A 17292-nucleotide genomic window follows, 5' to 3' on the forward strand; every position below is an offset into this window, starting at 1 on the left:
GAGGGAGAGAGAGAGAGAGAGAGAGCGAGAGAGAGAGAGCTTGTGTCTGTGTGCGTTTTTATGAATGAAGTGAGTCACTGCCGATGTGTCATAGGCCCGTCTTTATAAAGGAAGTTTTAAACAAGCCTAAACACTTCACTGCGCGCAAAAATTGGACTTACCACACTCGCATCCCTCTCTCTGCACTCCCGTTGCCTCTCTCTCTCTCTCGCGCTCTCGCTCTCTCCCAACTGTCTTTAAGTGTCTCTCTGCCTTCTACACGCCATAAAGACTCCACGGGCGCATCCCAAACTTTGCTGAAGTTTGGCGATATTGACTTTTCCACACTTTCTCTGAGCGGCCGCCGCCGTCACCATCCCCGCGCCCGTCTCATTCATCCTGACCTGACAACTTTCCTCCTCACTCAGACTGACGAGTGCGGAGAAGAAACCGGAGCACGTGACCGTTTCCGGAGTTCGATTTATTTATTAATTTTATATCTATATTATTACTTTTGTTCACTGCTCCACTTTTGGGATTCGAACCAATATGAAACGTAAGTAAAGCTGTGACGGTGTGTTTTAATTTCTCGTTGCTTCATTTGCGACTTTTTTTCGGTTCCCGTTCTATTTATTAACGGTAAACGGTTTAACGTGACTGTTAACAGCTGTTCTACCCCCGCTTTGTTGATTGGTCCAGACTTTTTTTACTTTGCTCATTTGCAGCCGGGGCAACTTTTAAAAGTCAGCACTGGGAGCTCAGATGCTCCTGCAGTGTTATTTTGGCTGCGATTCTTGTGGTTCACCTGTAATTATCAAGCATTCATCATTTCAACACCGCTGTGGTTCCCTTTTAATACTTACTCTAGCTTGTATTTGAACTTGAAAGGAAAAGAATGAATGAGCTTACTGTCTGAGGGGTGACTTGGCTTGGTAGACATAATTTATACCATCAACTCCAGCGCCTATCCAGTTGCAGGTGTGACAATCAGCAGCATTCATCGCTTTGCTTACGGTTCAGTAGTGATGGTGATATTCAGTGTCGAAGCTGTTTTTTAATGATTTAATGGTTTGCATTGTGCTTGTGAAAACATGACTCTGACAGTGAAATGATTAGGGATTATTCTGCCAAGTCTGGAGCTATTGTTTATATTATGGTGCAATATCTCCCTCTAGACCTGACAGCTGTGGCCTGGGGTCACTATCATTATCCTGAGATGACAGCACCTGTCCACTAATTGCTTCCGCTCTGTTCTGCCCCTGCAGTGCTGCTCGACTCCTCCTCGTCGCTCCTCTTCTCGCTGCTATTGGCCCAGCTGCCCGTGTTCACGTCTGGCTCCCCAGTGCCACAGCGGCGGACCACTGAAATGGATAAACTGTCCAATCAGACCAAAAATCTATTGAAGCTCACCCAGGAACTGCTGGTAAGTGAAGATGGCATCACAATGATTACTAATCCCAGCTACTGATTGGATGAACCGCTAATGAGGCCCTGACTATTCTATGCTAATTGAATTATTAGTGTGAGAGAGGAAGAGGATGCTTGTCGTTGACCCTTCCTTAATTGGATTAAATGCTAATGTTGCCCTTAAGGGTAGGTGAGCTCATACACATTTAAACTACTATAAAGTTGCATCATGTACTAGGCAAAGCACACCTCCAGTCTGACTTAAACTGCTTCCACTGACGAAAGACCGGCCAGAGTTCTTCCGCACGCTTAGATCTGGGCAGCAGGAGCCTCAGGGGAGATTTCAGCGGGTGATCTCACTTTTAATCCACGCTGGCCCCCAGAGGGAGGGAAGGTCTGAGTCAGCAAGTTCCTGGTCTGCCTGGTCACCTGAACGGTGACAGTACTTAATCCAATCTAGTGGCCATGCAATGAAATTTATATGCAATCTTAAACTATGAAGTAGGATGAACGTGATCATTTATATCCAGAATGACGCAGGAGACAGGATGTGGTCGAAGGAAAACAAAGCAAAGTTATCACAGTCAGGTTTACTGAGTTTACAGGCTCCCATCAAGTCACATTTCATACTGCACATCAACACCGGTCTTGTATCCAGCTGAGGCTGAGGTGCCAACCATAGCATCTCTGAAATGACAGCAAAGTATATTACACGCGTGTTTACATAGAAACATGTTTATGTTCTGTGGGCGAGACTGTGGAAGTCTGGATGGAGGTGGAGAACGGTATTTCGCCCAAGAAATGTGAATCTTGGGCGCGTACCACAGTGACAGTTCTGGCCCAGAATCCTGCTTTGTTGACGGGGCAAGCAGGTCGGAAAAACAGAACTGAGGTTGAGCTCCAGGTTCCGATGGTGGATGAGCGCTGTGTTTGAACAGAAAGCAGGGTCATATCTGGATATCTGTATCTCTGGTTATACATGACTGGTCCAGATTCTATTTTTGCATTATGCAAATCTTAAAACTGTTTTGTTTAGTGGATAACAATCAAAAATAGACACATACTCTCTCTAGTCTTGGCAAGCAGATAATGTTCTGAAAGCGCATCTGTTTGATGTTTTATAGCAGCGTTGCACGTGAGCAGTGTGAGCTGAGGTCCAGATGTGACGCACCGACATTATCGATACTCTGGGCAATATTAGGAAGCGCTCAGCAACACGGAGGATTGAAAAAGATCCGCATTGTGTGAAATTTCGCTGAAGAGAGAGCAAAGTTAGGAAAGATAAATAGAATAAGAATCCATGGAAAGTCCCGGCAAAAAGCGAAGAAGCGTGCTTCAGAGAGAAACGTTGTGCGTGTATGCATAGGTCTGTATAAGTTTTCCAATGCAACAGTGTGTATGTGAGTCTGTGTGTGTTTGTTGCATGCATATAGTACACGTGTGTGTGTGTGTGTGTGTGTGTGTGTGTGTGTGTGTGTGTGTGTGTGTGTGTGTGTGTGTGTGTGTGTGTGTGTGTGTGTGTGTGTGTGTGTGTGTACTGAGGGCTCTTTAAATAGTCATGGTTGTGTAGGTGCGGTGTTTAGTGTTTTGCTTTCGGTCCCCACAGCAAAGTGACCTGATAAAAATCTAAAAGATTTATCACATTCCAGCATTTGCATTCAGGAAGCAAAAGACGAGATGTTGAGTTCTGTTCTGCTGGATGAGGTCACGACGGCGAGAGCAAGAAAAGGAGGATAAGAGGGAGAATTAAAGGCCGAGAAAGATGGTGTGGTAGAAGCCACAAGAGATGAAGAGATCCGACAGCAAAGTAGATGACAAGCTATTGGTGTGTGTGTGTATGTGTGTTTGTGTGTTTGTGTGTGCACGCAGATGATGTTGCACGTGCTTGTGCACCTGGTATGAGAGAGAGAGAGAGACAGAGACAGAGAGAGAGAGAGAGAGAGAGAGAGAGAGGAGAGAGAGAGAGAGAGAGAGAGAGAGCAGCACAGCAGGGAGTCAAGGGTTGGAAAAGGACAAAAGCATCAGAGTCAAAACACTGGACCACAAACATAAGCGAGTTCCTATGAATGACAGGCGAGACAATGCAGCACATTCATCGCTAAAAGCATCAACACAAACAACTGGAAGTAAACAGCAGCGAAGAAACAACAGCATAACAGGTTAAGGAAGCATCAAGCACACGCAACCTGTTTACGCCAAACATTGCTCAGCACTCGTCGTCCTAATGTTGTTATGTTCCTCGGCTGATTGGAAATGACGCACGCCGCCATCGGTCATATCCATTTTGTCCCCGTTCATTACCGAAGCGGGTCAACATCTTTAATGCTAAATTGAAGTACTCGTTAGCGCAGCTGCCTTCAGAGAGCAGGATTCCGTAGAGGTGCAGCCAGGTTGTTTAGCGCCCCCTACTGGACACACGCGGACCTACATGCGCTGTCTGCATGTAGTTTACAACACAACTCTAGCTGCACTGCGTCATTCTGTCTTTTTATAGTTGTGACCCTGGAGTTTCCCTACTGCTCTGTGTTGTCTATCCCACTTGGAGCTTTCTTAGTCACTGCATATGTTGTTATCCTCACTCCCTGTAGAAAACATCCTGTGGCTTCAGGTCATTTGCTCTTATTGTTGACATTTGGGGAGGTTGAATGTGGGTGAACTTGCACTGACCCGATCGACCACACTGCCCTCAGTGAGAGCTACTGTCTCTCAGCACAGCGGAACAGTCATCCAATCAAGGTGCTACACTAATACTTTCCTCATGTCGCCCGCCGGGACTTGTGATGAATAAAATTGCAGCGGTGCAAATTACTAACGGGCCGCTCCGGGTCTTGTGTGCTCTTCCAGAAGGACCACGCGTTTGAAGCAGACGTGGAGCCCCACAGGTTCAGGTCTCTGCCAGAAATGAGCAACAGATCGGCCAATGACCTCAACAATCTTGAGGTAATGCTGTGATCAAGTATGCGTGTGTGTGACTGTGTACTTGTGAAGGGAGAGGGGCCGGTCTATTTCCAGCCACAGTTGCGTCTGGCCACACCCATGCTAAGTCTCTAAAGTGCGTGTGTGCTGTTTCCAGCTGAAGCCCACACTCTCCCAGCTGCACTCTGACCTGAAGCTGTACGAGCACCACTTTGAGTGGCTCAACAGGGTTTCAAAGAAGCACCACCACCCTGCAGTGCCCAAGCTGGTGGAGATGATCAGAGAAATTAAATCTCTCATCAGCCTTCTCCATCGTCAGGTGAGGAAATGTACCTGTCCATCACTTCTAAATACGCTGACTCTGCCCTTTTGGGTCTAATGTTATGTCCTTGTCTTTTCTTTCACAGATGAAGTTTGTGAAGGTTGAAACACCAAGGCTGACCCCTGTGGCCCCTTCTCTGCCCCCTCACCTCCCCTATCATTTCGATGTCCTGCAGTCCAGCCACGAGCTTCTTCAGCACTTCAAGCTCTTCTGTGACTGGGCGTACAGAGCCTTCATCAGCCTCAAGCCCAAGGTTACAGCTACCGCAGTACAATGAGGATCTACGGCTCCATGGTGGCAGAGCTGAATGGATAAATGAGTCCGGCCTCAGTCAAAAGGGAATTAGGACCATGTCAGTCTGCACTGTAGCCAGTAGCATCCCTCATGAGGCCCAAACATCAGCCAGAGACATGTGTTGTGTGTGTTTCAGTCAGAGGATGCTGACGCTGCAGCCATTTCCGACTATCAAGATTCCTGTTACAGCAAACTGTCATTTTATTCATGATCATGTCATAATTCCCTAAACTCTCTATGACTGTGTTATTTATGTATTTATTTATTTATTGACTTTTGGTAATTTATTTAATTTTATTTATTTAAAGTTTTAACGTATCTCTCCTTTCTTTGTTTCCGTTGCAACGTGAATTTATTTGCCCATGTCGCCGTAATCTTTCCTTTTGTTTTGTGTCTCACTGATATATAAAAACAGACAGTAGCACTTCCTGGACCTATAGCTCTGATAATTACTTCTGTTAAAAGTAACATTTCATTTATTTTGTGTACATTTGTGTATTTCAGCAGATAATTTTTCCAGTAGATGTAGCATCTGAGTTTGTCATAATTGTTACTATCACTAACAGTGCCCTTAGATAAACGTTTCAAAGCATTTTAATATCATCCTTAAAACCTGTTTAATGTGCCAAATATTACCGAATCGGCTGATGGTCAGAAATGCATCTTTTTGTAGATGAAAGTATGATTTGAGGACACCACAGAAAGAGCTCCTGTTGTCAATGCCTGCGTTAGCATTGTGGATGAGGATGCATACTTAACACTGTGGTAAAATTATATGAATATGCCCTGTTGCTGAGCACTGACATAATTAGATTCTTTGCACAACCTTGTTAGGATCAGCCTCTTGGACGAGTGAGATGGCTGATTTTAATCTTGTGCTTTGGGTAACAAAAGTTTGTTGAGTTTCTTTTTTAGTTAAACACCCGAAGCCTTAAAATACTATGTATTGTGACACTATGTTCTGTACAAATGTACATAAATGTACAAGAATGTAAATTGTTATATACAGTGCTTTGTGTTGTTGTTTTCTACAATATAATGTAGGCTACTTTACCTATTTTCTCACTATATTTTTGTCAATTCCTATTCTAGTATTTGTTACAGTATTGACTATTTATTTAAAATAACTTGGTGAACTATTTATTTGTGCTGCAGCGGAGCAAGTCTCCCATCTTTTTTGTACTTTTATAAAATTTTTATTCTTATTTCTTATTATACCATCATGTTTAAATTATTGTTGTAACATCAAGATGCCTCTTCCACACACTGATTGGCTACAATGTGAAATACGTGCCTTGGTGAAATAAATAAAAGAATGTGCACAACATATATGAGTTTCTTTCTTATCCACGCTCCAGCAACGTGAACTGTGACAAACGACGAGGGCGAGACACGTGCGTTCACTACAATACCCAGAAAGCAATGCGCCCAGGTTGTAGACGTTTTTCATATTTTTAATATTTAAAGTGAATAGTTATTAATTATGTTACTGCTATAATTGGTTTTGGCAGAGGTGTTGCTACAGCACTGAAATGTTTTAATTTAATTTAAGTTTAAAACGTCAACTTGTCTGTTGAAGCTTTCAACCAATAGGAATCTGTGATCAGTGGAAGCCAACAGCCAATCGGCGTCGCTTTTCTTGGATGGCATCATCGGGTGGAGAACTGCTGTTAGTTTGCGCTGTGTTTATTGTTAAGGTTGTGTGGACTAGCACTGCGGTACCCACTCGCTTTTTATAACATCAACAGTATAACTTTAAGATGAGATGAAGATGCGCGGTGAGTACTGCCTCCTTCCGGCTTCACGCGTCTTTAGCAAAACCCTAACGGAGCGATTCCGCATTGACGAAGCCTAGATTACAGTAGCTTTATACTGCAGGCCAATAACTGCTCTAGTGGCCGCTTCTGTTTGTCGTAGCGGTCCCAGGGTTCGCACAGCTGCATTAGGATACACCTAAAAGCAGCTTGGTTTTTACTAAGCGTTAGCTACGGAGCGTGCTGCCCGTAAGCCCCGCACTGCGGGACGGACAGAACCAGACTTACGGCCAGAAGTAAGCGGGGAGGGGGTCTAGCAGCGGACAGGAGGTGGTGGGGAGGGGGAATTTAAAGGGGCCAGCCTTACCTGAGAACTTACCAAATTGTAATATAGTATTTATTTCTATTTCTCTTGTCAGACCGATCCTGAGCTGTGTGCTTGCATGACAGCTGGTGTTTCCACCTGGGAAGAATTTCTCATATACACAGAAGGGAACATCCACAAAGGAGAGGTGAAAGAAAAATCATGATACTGCAGCGAAAGCGGCCCACACCTTTCTTTTAGGAGTACCCTGATCTGCCACCAGTATCACCTGCTGATGGCTAACTCTGTGGCATTAGTGGTCCAAGCAGAACTCTTACCGCATCAGTCCACCACGTCACTCTCTCCTTTCCCATCGCTCCTGGGCTCAGGAGAGGATGGAGAGGAGGACAGGGACAGAGGAGAACTAGTGGAGGTAGACAAGGGGGACGTAGCCGGTGGAGAAGAGGTGGTTTTGGACATGGTATCGTCATCGGTGTCAGGCCCGGCGCAGCAGTCCGAGCAATTAGACCATCCCTTCCAGTGTATGGACTGCGGCAAGAGCTTCAGGTGGTCATCGAGGCTCACTCACCATCAGCGGAGCCACAATAATGAGAGACCTTACCGCTGCAACCTCTGCCCAAAGGCCTTTAAGGGCTCCTCTGCTCTACTCTACCACCAACGGTACACACTTATAATACAAGAATCTGCTAAAACAATGCTTCCACAAACTGTAACCTTGTAATAATTAATGTACTGCACTGAACTAAGGCTGTTAGTAATACTTTCCCGTTTACAGTTATCTGATTAACTTTGTACACCAATAAGGAACATAGCAAAAAACCTAAGGCAGCAAAATATCACTTAATAATTAAACAATTACTTTCTTTTGCAGGTCTCATTCGGGGGAGAAGCCCTACAAATGTCAAAACTGTGGTAAAGCCTTCAAGCGTTCCTCTCTGCTGCAGGTGAGGGGGTCAACCTACAAAATTTTTTCAGATAGGAAAATGACAGTAAGATTTCACATCCCTGTTTCTGTCTATCCACAGGTTCATCAAAGTGTCCACACTGGAGTGCGGACATTTTTGTGCCCTTACTGCCCCTTGACCTTCAAATGGAGCTCTCACTATCAGTATCACCTGCGCCAGCACACAGGAGAGTGCCCGTATCCCTGTGATACTTGCCCCAAAGCTTTCAAAAACTCAAGCAGTCTACGGCGACACAAGAACGTCCACCTTGGTCTTAAGCCTTACACGTGTTCGGTGTGTAACAAATCCTTCACACAGTCTACCAACCTCAGGCAGCATATGAGGATACATACGGGGGAGAAGCCCTACATATGTGGCGAGTGTGGACGAAGCTTTACACATTCTTCAAACCTGGCCCTACATAAGAACTCACACTCCAACCTCAACACAGGAGCAAAGGAAGGTAAAAGGAGAGAAGACACAAGGAAAGGGAATGAGCTAGTGGAGGTGATTGTAGGGGCAGAGGAAGTGACATCATCCATGCTGTCGGACATGGTGGGGTTTGTAAGCCAGGAAGGAACCGATGGGGTTGGAGTGGGAATGGAAGAAGTGTTCCTGTCAACAACCTCCTCCAGTCAGAATCCAGGCCTTCTGCCCCAGCTCACCCTCACATCGTCTGGAGATGGTGTGTGTACATCTAGAGCCATCGGGACAGAAGTTCACCTGAGCACAGACACTGGGGCCAGTGTTCTGCTGTACAGCTGTGGCAGCTGCAACCACACCTTTGGTACACAGGCAGAGCTGGAGGATCACCAGGCCATCCACATGGCCCCAGAGGTTCCAGGAACCGGTGCAGACACAGATCCTGGTGCAGGAATGGAGGTTGGGGATGGGCTGGTGGGAGCTGGACACCTACTGGCAGATTTTGAGGAGGTGGTGGAGACCACCACAGTGACTGAAAGTAGTCACACAGCAGAAGTGCTCCTTGGGCTCACTGAGGGAACAGATGGCAACAGTGCAGTAAGTGATAGTAAACAATAACGTGGGAACAGAAGAATGAAAACCTCTCTTTCTTAGATAAAAAGGTAAAACCGTGTCAGTGTAAGATTTCAGACCCGCGTTTTTGTGACACGTAGATCAGTTCCTACTAAAGGGTTTAGACCCAACAAACAATGTCCTGCCAAATAAATGAGTTTCAGTTCAGTTAGTGATAAAGGATGGACTAGAGTGACAATTCAAACTGTAATCTCTGCATGTATTTTATTATTAATTGATCAAAAAAATCCCTATAAAGTCAGTGAGTTTAATCTGAAGATGTGTGTTTTCAATGTGTATAACTTCCTTTGGTTTGTCCTCAGAATGTGGGCACCACCCAGGCCCAGTTTGACTTGCTGCAGAGCTTCACTGAGGTGACTCAGAGCTCTGAAACCGTTCAGCCAGAGGCCAGAACCACATGGGCTGGGCTGTCATGTGGCTACTGCAATAAGACTTTCAAGACCAATGGAGGCCTCAATAGACACGTGTCACTGGTGAGAATGAGTTCTACTAACCCTGCATTAGAAGACAGCACCCTTATACCAAGTATCACGATTGAAACACCTGATGTTGACAGCTGACTCATGCTCCTCTTTTGTTTGTCCAGATGCACTCTCTTTCATCCCAGTCCCGCTCCCAGTTCAGCTGTTCTGCCTGCGATCGCTCTTTCCCCCTCCTCTCATCACTCCTCACCCACCAACACTCCCACACCCCCGAGCAGCGCCTTCTGGCCGAGGCTGAAGCAGAGATAGTGTGTCCTCCTTCCCTTTCCCTGTCCCTTCCCCTGCCCTCATCTCCCAATCACGCTGACAATCAGCAGGAAGGCCAGACTGAGATCCATGTTGACATTATTACTGCCGGTGAGGAACAAGAGGAGCAGCCAGCCAAACCAGCCAAAGTACCCAAAAAGACAGTAGCCGGCAAGAGCACGCCTGCTGGAGGTAAAGGCAATGATAACTGCATCTGCTTGTGTATAATTTATTTTTTGCATATCTGACACTGTTTTACACCCTTTCACACAGAGAGACCGTACCGTTGCTCAGAATGCGGAAAAGCCTTCAAAGGTTCATCAGGCCTAAAGTACCACATGAGGGATCACACTGGGGAAAGGCCTTACCGTTGCACCGAGTGTGGAAAGAGCTTCAAGAGGTCATCACTGCTTTCCATCCACCAGAGGGTAGGGATCCTCCTGCTGCAGTAAAAGTATACGTGATCTAAGCTTCCAAAGGACAGATATGGGGGCTAATTTTCAGCATTTAGCCACTGTGGATTGTGGTTCTGCTGCATAGCACACACCCCTGCAGCTCCATGCAAATCCAAACAGCGATGAGAACTCCTTTCAACACGATACCACACCATGCAGTCAGATATTCCTCTGGACAACATGCTAGTTCTTTAGGTTTAACAATCCTCTCGTCCAGGCCCCTTTTAAATAAATTGTATTTACAAAAGCATTAGTATTAACTTTTTTCTGTATTGCTGTAATGCAATAACATTTTTTTCCATTATTTACCCAGGTACACACCGGCGTTCGGGCATTCCAGTGCCCTCACTGCCCTCTTACTTTCAAATGGAGTTCTCATTACCAGTACCACTTGCGGCAGCACACAGGTGAGCGGCCTTATGTGTGTAAGGAGTGCGGCAAATCCTTCAAGAACACCAGCTGCCTGCGTAGACACAGTCAGATGCATTCTGGACTGCGGCCCCACATCTGCTCCATCTGCTCCAAGTCTTTCTCCCAGACATCAAACCTGAAACAGGTCAGTGCAGACAAAGCTGCAGACATGTGCAGATTTTCAGTTGTATTCATTAAATAAAGTTGTCCTTTTTGTTTGTTTTTTTGCGTTCTCTATCTGATTGCAGCACGAGCGCACCCATTCTGGTGAGAGGCCCTTTCAGTGTACACACTGCAATAAGAGCTTCACACACTCCTCCAACCTTCAGCTCCATCTTCGCACGCATTCCTCACGCAAGGACTTCAAATGCCCGTACTGCTCCAAGGAGTTTGTCATGCACTCCTACCTGCAGAGGCACATTCGTACCCATGGCAGTGGTGTTCCCCTGCCCTGTCCTGGTGGTGAAAGTAAAGATGGCGTCGCTGTGAAAGCCAGCGTTGGAGGCGTAACAACCACCACAACATTACTCAACCCCATCACCCTGGAAGCCTCAGGAAACAATGGCAGTCTGATTGTGTCCCAACCAGCACTAAATATCCCTCCAAACACTTCTCAGAACTATTTTATGATTCAAACAGCCAGTGGTCTGCAGCTCATTCCTCTGTCATCCCCTACACCTGCTCCCCCGCCTCCCCCTCCACCCCTGCCACCGTCCTCCCAGCCCCAGAACTTCCTCCTCCTGCAGTGCCCTTCCAGCAATGGCAGCCAGTCAAGCTTGATCCTCGTTCCCACAACAAACAACCCGCCACCAGCTCCGGAGCCTCCGACTCTACCTGTGCTTCAGACTATTCAAGCACTCCAGCCAGTCTTAAACCAAACACAGACTCAGATAGCCCCATTTCCAGCCGTATCGCAACAACAACAACAGAGGATCATAATAACCAACAATAATAACAATGCAAGCACTCCTGTTGCCACGCCATCACACAGCCTCTCAACCAACTCCCTTCTCACTAAGCCCATTTTGGGGAAAAGCACACGGACGGCTCGTGGCAGGCGGGGACGCAAACCAAAGGTTGCTCTCCAGAAGTCTGCTGCAGCAGCTCCTCTCAATGACATTACTGATGCACATGCAGCAGTAACTAATTCTACTGTAACCCACAGCATCACACAGGACAATACTGCTGCTAACTCCACCAGAGAGTTATCATCATCACCCCTATCGACCTCTTGCAGTGCTGTTCAGACTCTGTCATCTGACTCTATCACAGTAGTCCCCACAGTGGACACCTCAGGACCACCATCATCAACTGTTACCATGGTTACACCAGCCCCCGCAGTAGCCACAGCGGCTGCTTCCACTTCTGTTTCGGCTACTCAGGGCAGGATACCTCATACCAATGTGGGGGAAATCAAAACAGGGGAGACCAGCACGGGGAAGCAGTTTGTATTATGTTTTAACAATGACGGAGAGGCAAAAGAGGGCATAAATATCGAGGAGGGTGGGGAGTCCTACGTGTTGCATTTCGAAGGGGATTCATCAGCAGAAGCAGCCAGCGGAGGAATGGGTGGAGAGAGAAAGTCGCTTGTGTTTCAATTTAAGACTGATGGGCAAGGTGAGGGGGAACAAGGGGCAGAGAAAGGAGGCATGATGTCGCTCCTACATGACTGGAGTGAAGAAAAGCAGGGAGAGAGACATGTAGGAGAGGACGGCAGCCAGGAAGAGTCTTATGTTCTGCACTTTCACACTGAGGCCCAGGACAGTGGCTCGTCCAGTACTACATTCAGCCAAGGGCAGGACAGCAGTCTGCAGCTTTCCTGCACACAGACCCAAGGTTTAGTACCCCTTGATGGGCAGGAGATGGTGTTTGAACTTGGGGGTGAGGCCAAAATGGAGCAGACTACGGAGGAGAGCATGCAGATGATCGCTCTGATAGAAGGGGATGCGGAAATGATGGAGGGAGAGGGCGAACATTGCTCTGCTGCAAATGGTGTTACTGGGAGTGAAGGACCCATGGAAGGCATATTTCAGCTGGGAAGTGGGGAGGAAATTGTAATAATCGAGGTCAGTAGCAGCAGCTTGAGAGAAGGGAGAATGGAGAGAGGAGGAGATGGTGAGATCCCACAAAGCAGTGAGGGCAAGTATGAGAATGTAACTGCGGAGGTGAATGCAAAGTCTATGAAGGACTTCAGCTCCACAGCCAATACAGAAACTGAAACATCAGCCGAAGACACAGTCAGGAACGGACCTATATCGAGCTCTAATGAGATGCAATTTTCAAATTAAAAGCTGAGCAAGAGAGTAGAGAAGAATAAAGCGTGTGAAAATGAATGTCTCACTGTTAATGAGCTGGAGTGTTAGCACTTTAGTCCGCTTAAGTTCTCCTGGAAACGAGCGAGAACGTGCAGATAGTGTGTACTGTGTTGTAACGCCATGGTGCCACATACTAGAAATGTTATACATTCAAATAGGCTGTACATGGACTTTGGTATTAGTTGAAATGATGCTGCCATGGCAGTTTGTTTATTATTAAACATGTTTTGTGAATATACGTTGAACATGCGCTACTTTCTTCAAAATGCTAATATATAGTACTTAATTAATAATAAAGCTGTTAGTAAATTGTATCGCGTACCATGTTTCTTTCACTTCTACAGTACAGTTTATTTTCTAATAAACAGGCGAAGGTCAACTATGTGGAGCGCTGTACGCTGCGTTTGGTATTCACGTAGTGTTTGTACGGTGTGGATATACGTACGCAAATGGCGTTAACGGATACGTTTAGGTGAACGCGGGGGGACGTAGCACCGAGTACGTTTCTGCGTGAACTCGCTGCCGTTCGCGCACGAAACGACCCCGTGGTCGCTCGGTCGAACGTGCCGTAGACGCACGGGCTCGTCCGCGAGCGGAGCTGCGTGGGCGGCGTGTTAGCCGCGTTCTCAACTCGACCGGAGCTGCGTCGCGCGAAAGGTAAGCGGGGCCCGGGCGCTAGCGCCACAGCGAGGGGGTCTATGTGTGTCAGGGGACCGCAGCTCCACGCGGGAGCCATATAAGGCTCTGAACGAGGGCTTCCGATCGAGTTGCGGCGGTCCTTTGATGATCGCTGTGTAGCAGGGAGAAGAGATGATGCATGCGTGCTTCAAATCCTCCATAATCCCAGCGTCTTTGTTAGCTGGAGCCGGTCTAATGCACTGGATGCTGTAAATGTTGACAACACATTGAGCCATTTCGGCTTCATGCCGCCGACATAAATAGACCCTGCACGCGTTACGGCAGTGGGAACAGCTGCTCACATAAGCTGCGTTCTAAAGCACTTTCTCACCACCACAACCTCCCGTCAACGTCTTCTTCTTCTTCTTCTTCTGCTTCTTCTTTTTCTTCTTCTTCTACGTGTGTTTTGCGGGCTCCCAGTGTGGATGGTGGAGTTTGAAACGTTCCGGCGGTGCAGCAGCGGCCCTCAACATGGTAAAACTGGAGCTGGATCAGGTGGGACTGAGGAGGATGAAGGAGGACGACATCGAGATGGTCAAAGCCCTCATCAAGGTTTGTCCCACATAGACAGAGAACAACGCGTTTGACCAGCTTGAACTGTCTTGACTTGTGTGTTCTTTTTGGCAGGAGGGCTGCGAGGGCGCAGAAAACCGCATCATTCTCCACATCCTCACTCGTCCGCGCTGCCTTTTCTTCCTGGCGGTGTTCTCCTCCATCCTGCGATGCCTCGTCCACTCCTTTATTCTGGCTCTTGCTATCCCTGTCTTCCTGCTAACGGTCTTTCTCAAGATCACCATGCCGCGCTCCACAGGCGTCCTGGGCAGCAGCCTCCCCTACTGGGACTATATCGGCAGCAGCTACCGGGGGACACAGGATGAAACTTTACAAAACCCCTATTGCAGGATCAGTGGCAAGGTGCAAGTGAAAAAGAAGGTTAGTCGACTCGTTTTGCTTCACTTTTTTTAGCCATTACAAAAAATGCAGCTCTCTAATCACAGTTTTTCTTCAGCCGAGGTGCAGAGTTGGATCCAAGGACGAGGACGTGTCGGCAGAAAAGGTGACCCCCGACAGGGAGCGGGCCGCGGGGCAGGTGTGGGTGGCGGACTGCGAGGGGGAGATCGTGGGCTGTGTCTTCAGGGAGAGCGAGAAGCGAGCGGGCGTCAGGCGGATCTGCAGGCTGGTGACGGGCTCCTGGTACCGCCGGGAGGGTCTGGGCCGGCTGCTGGTCCAGAGTCTGGAGCAGAAGGAGAGGGAGAGCGGCGCCCGCCGAGTGTACGCACACGTCCCCTACCCCTCCAAGGTGGGGGAGGCCTTCTTCAGGAAGCTGGGTTATCAGCAGCTGGGGGAAAGGACCGATGAGGAGGACGACGAGGAGGAGATGAACCTGGAGACTCCAGAGAGAGGCTTTCTGGGATACCCACTCACTAAGGTCTTTTACAAAGATGTGTAAGGGAGTGATGGTGGACTCACGGAATAGACTAAATGAGCCCAGGGGGAATGAATGAAGGTAAACTTACAAATATAAGTGCACTCTGGATCTCTGAAGGAGGTGGTTTCATGGTTTACATGTACATAACGTGTGGATATTTATTTGCTGAGTTATTTACTAATAAGTTAATAAATTTATTGCATATTTGTGTTACACTGTATATCAGTATTTATTTACTGTACCCGTTGCTGTTTGCTGCTTTAAGAACCTCTAACCATTTCCACAGTACTAAATAAATTTGGAAAAACAAACACTCAAGACTTTGAATATGCAATTGTTTCATCATTTATAACATTTATTCAAAAATAAAGCATGCAGTTTCCTAAAGCACGTTGAAAGCAGCTCTGCAGTCTTGATAGCAGACTTGTGCTTGAAACCATACAGATGTGTAGGAGGATGTGCACTACAGTTACTGTATAGGAAGTATGTGTGGTTTATGTGAATGTGCAAAATTTGTCTGCTTTCATCTTTCTGCGCTATTTGGCCGCCGCCTCCTACCCCCACGTACAGTATGTGGGTCCATGAGTCTGCAAAAACCTCTCTTTCATTGTGCTTTTCCTGTATCTGCATAGCAGGAACATCAAACACTAATAATTCCAAGTTTATTTGTGATAGAAGGATGCGGAATATTTGCCACTGACTCAGACAAATGAGCCAATTACTTTTATAATCGAGGCAAATATTCTGCCTCTTTCTATCACAAATAAACCTTGTAACAAATTGGTGCTAAAATGCATTTAAAATAAACTGGTTAATTACATTTATCTGCACTGCATATTTTAGCCCTGATATTCTGACTCCTGCCTGTGTGGTTTGAAGGTAAATGGCACTTTGTGACTAGGTGGAACAATGCGCACAGCCCTCGACCGAGGCTCACCTAACATGGTTAGCAGCTCTCGCTGCTCATCTACCTTACTGCTAACCTCAGACATGTCAGTATAGCATCACCGCGCCACGGATAAACACCACAGGATGTTTGTTGAGCGCCTTCAAGAAGGAGGCGTATTGCACCTGATGAAGACAACATGAGCTCAAGCCGCACTGCAAACGCTCCATCCTGCAAGCTGTAGTGGAAAATCACTGTCCTTTAATTAACGGTGATGAAAAAGCTGCGCAGGAGAAGACGGCGTAGTTACACGCACCAGTAAACGCGTGGTCAGGCCCTTTCCCCTTGTAAAGCCTGTGCTTTGGTCGACTTGTCACACTTCTTGGTCATCATCGGGCCGCTTTTTCATGACTGTCAGAGAGCAGACACCTGTTAGCCGGGCGCTTCTACGCGACCAATCTGTAGCTATTATTGCTGTCAGGAAACAGATGTGAGTTCACACACTGGAAAGAAAGTCTGTTTGTAACTGTGGTCGTGTGTGTCTGCACGTTCCGGCTGTGTGTGTGTGTGTGTGCGTGTGTGCGCGTGTGTTCAGCGTGTGGGCGGGTGGGTTCGGAAAGTATGACTTGGCATTTCCTAGCCCCGGTTTCTGCCCCTCGCTATGGGCTTAATGCACAGCCACGTCTGGCTATACCGATCTCTGCCCGTCGACACACACAAAGTGCTGGAAAGGCGTGGCCGTGCATGTGAGCGCTCATGTGTGACTGCGAGATGACCTTGGTCAGCTGTGGTCGAACCCAGAGAGCTGGGTGGGAAGTGGTTACATACAGTTTGGCATTTGATCAGCCATTTGAAGTCTAGCGAGGACGTGCACCATAGACTCAATGCAGAGACTGGTTGCCTGGTGCACTGTAAGATGAATGTAGAATGGTGTGAGGCGGCACACACACCCGTAAAGCACTCAGAACCTTTGGACAACACATAAAATAAACGAGATAAATTAGCTCCAGATGATGTGTAACATATAGACTGTGTTAATGACACGCTTATACAGATGGGTAACACACACATGCGCACGTACACACAGAAATAGCTCCAAAAACAGGCGCGCTGGGAAACGGTGAATTCCCCAAACCGCAGAGTGCATGCGAGGGTGAGGGGAGTCATGGGAAAGCAGGATGCCTGCATGCAGTGGCACCGGGCGAGCGGACGGGCCCAGTGCTGGAGCAGACGGAGCAGAGCAACGGCGGCAGCGGAGGAGCACACATCCTGATTTGGCCGAGGGCCGATGACGGCATCGCGCAGTTCAAAGGCGCGTGTGTGGGGTTTGTCCACAGTGCGGTCGGTCAGCTGGCCAGACATTGTAGCGCACGCACAAAGCGAGGCGGGTCAA

General features: G+C 47.4%; 3 protein-coding genes across 3 annotated transcripts; all 3 read left to right on the forward strand.

Annotated features, from left to right (window-relative positions):
* The first annotated feature begins 390 nt into the window (after positions 1-390).
* Positions 391-6491, forward strand: il11a (interleukin 11a). The gene is made up of 5 exons (XM_029129093.3): positions 391-535; positions 1245-1402; positions 4231-4326; positions 4460-4621; positions 4710-6491. The coding sequence occupies exons 1-5, from the start codon at positions 529-531 to the stop codon at positions 4899-4901; spliced, it is 615 nt and encodes a 204-aa protein (XP_028984926.1). The 5' UTR covers positions 391-528; the 3' UTR covers positions 4902-6491.
* Positions 6492-6537: 46 nt separating this feature from the next.
* On the forward strand, positions 6538-13218 carry znf628 (zinc finger protein 628). Its single transcript, XM_029128914.2, has 9 exons — positions 6538-6696; positions 7092-7657; positions 7869-7941; positions 8023-8961; positions 9300-9470; positions 9584-9917; positions 9999-10153; positions 10494-10736; positions 10840-13218. The coding sequence occupies exons 2-9, from the start codon at positions 7272-7274 to the stop codon at positions 12877-12879; spliced, it is 4341 nt and encodes a 1446-aa protein (XP_028984747.1). The 5' UTR covers positions 6538-6696; positions 7092-7271; the 3' UTR covers positions 12880-13218.
* A 125-nt stretch (positions 13219-13343) lies between these two features.
* nat14 (N-acetyltransferase 14 (GCN5-related, putative)) lies at positions 13344-15331 on the forward strand. The gene is made up of 4 exons (XM_029129068.3): positions 13344-13563; positions 14005-14136; positions 14212-14517; positions 14594-15331. The coding sequence occupies exons 2-4, from the start codon at positions 14056-14058 to the stop codon at positions 15032-15034; spliced, it is 828 nt and encodes a 275-aa protein (XP_028984901.1). The 5' UTR covers positions 13344-13563; positions 14005-14055; the 3' UTR covers positions 15035-15331.
* Positions 15332-17292: the final 1961 nt, after the last annotated feature.

The sequence above is a fragment of the Betta splendens genome, chromosome 16, assembly GCF_900634795.4.
Source record: "Betta splendens chromosome 16, fBetSpl5.4, whole genome shotgun sequence".
In the NCBI taxonomy this organism is placed as follows: Eukaryota; Metazoa; Chordata; class Actinopteri; order Anabantiformes; family Osphronemidae; genus Betta; species Betta splendens.

What these genes read in the sequence shown, in the direction of transcription:
- il11a (XM_029129093.3), top strand. An exon ending in ATGACCTCAACAATCTTGAG is followed by an intron (nt 4,327 to 4,459) that starts GTAATGCTGTGA and finishes TGCTGTTTCCAG; the next exon opens with CTGAAGCCCACACTCTCCCA. An exon ending in TCAGCCTTCTCCATCGTCAG is followed by an intron (nt 4,622 to 4,709) that starts GTGAGGAAATGT and finishes TTTCTTTCACAG; the next exon opens with ATGAAGTTTGTGAAGGTTGA.
- znf628 (XM_029128914.2), top strand. Translation starts at nt 7,272, where the DNA reads ATGGCTAACTCTGTGGCATTAGTGGTCCAAGCAGAACTCTTACCGCAT. An exon ending in GCTCTACTCTACCACCAACG is followed by an intron (nt 7,658 to 7,868) that starts GTACACACTTAT and finishes TTTCTTTTGCAG; the next exon opens with GTCTCATTCGGGGGAGAAGC. An exon ending in AGCGTTCCTCTCTGCTGCAG is followed by an intron (nt 7,942 to 8,022) that starts GTGAGGGGGTCA and finishes GTCTATCCACAG; the next exon opens with GTTCATCAAAGTGTCCACAC.
- nat14 (XM_029129068.3), top strand. Translation starts at nt 14,056, where the DNA reads ATGGTAAAACTGGAGCTGGATCAGGTGGGACTGAGGAGGATGAAGGAG. An exon ending in TGGTCAAAGCCCTCATCAAG is followed by an intron (nt 14,137 to 14,211) that starts GTTTGTCCCACA and finishes TCTTTTTGGCAG; the next exon opens with GAGGGCTGCGAGGGCGCAGA. An exon ending in AGGTGCAAGTGAAAAAGAAG is followed by an intron (nt 14,518 to 14,593) that starts GTTAGTCGACTC and finishes GTTTTTCTTCAG; the next exon opens with CCGAGGTGCAGAGTTGGATC.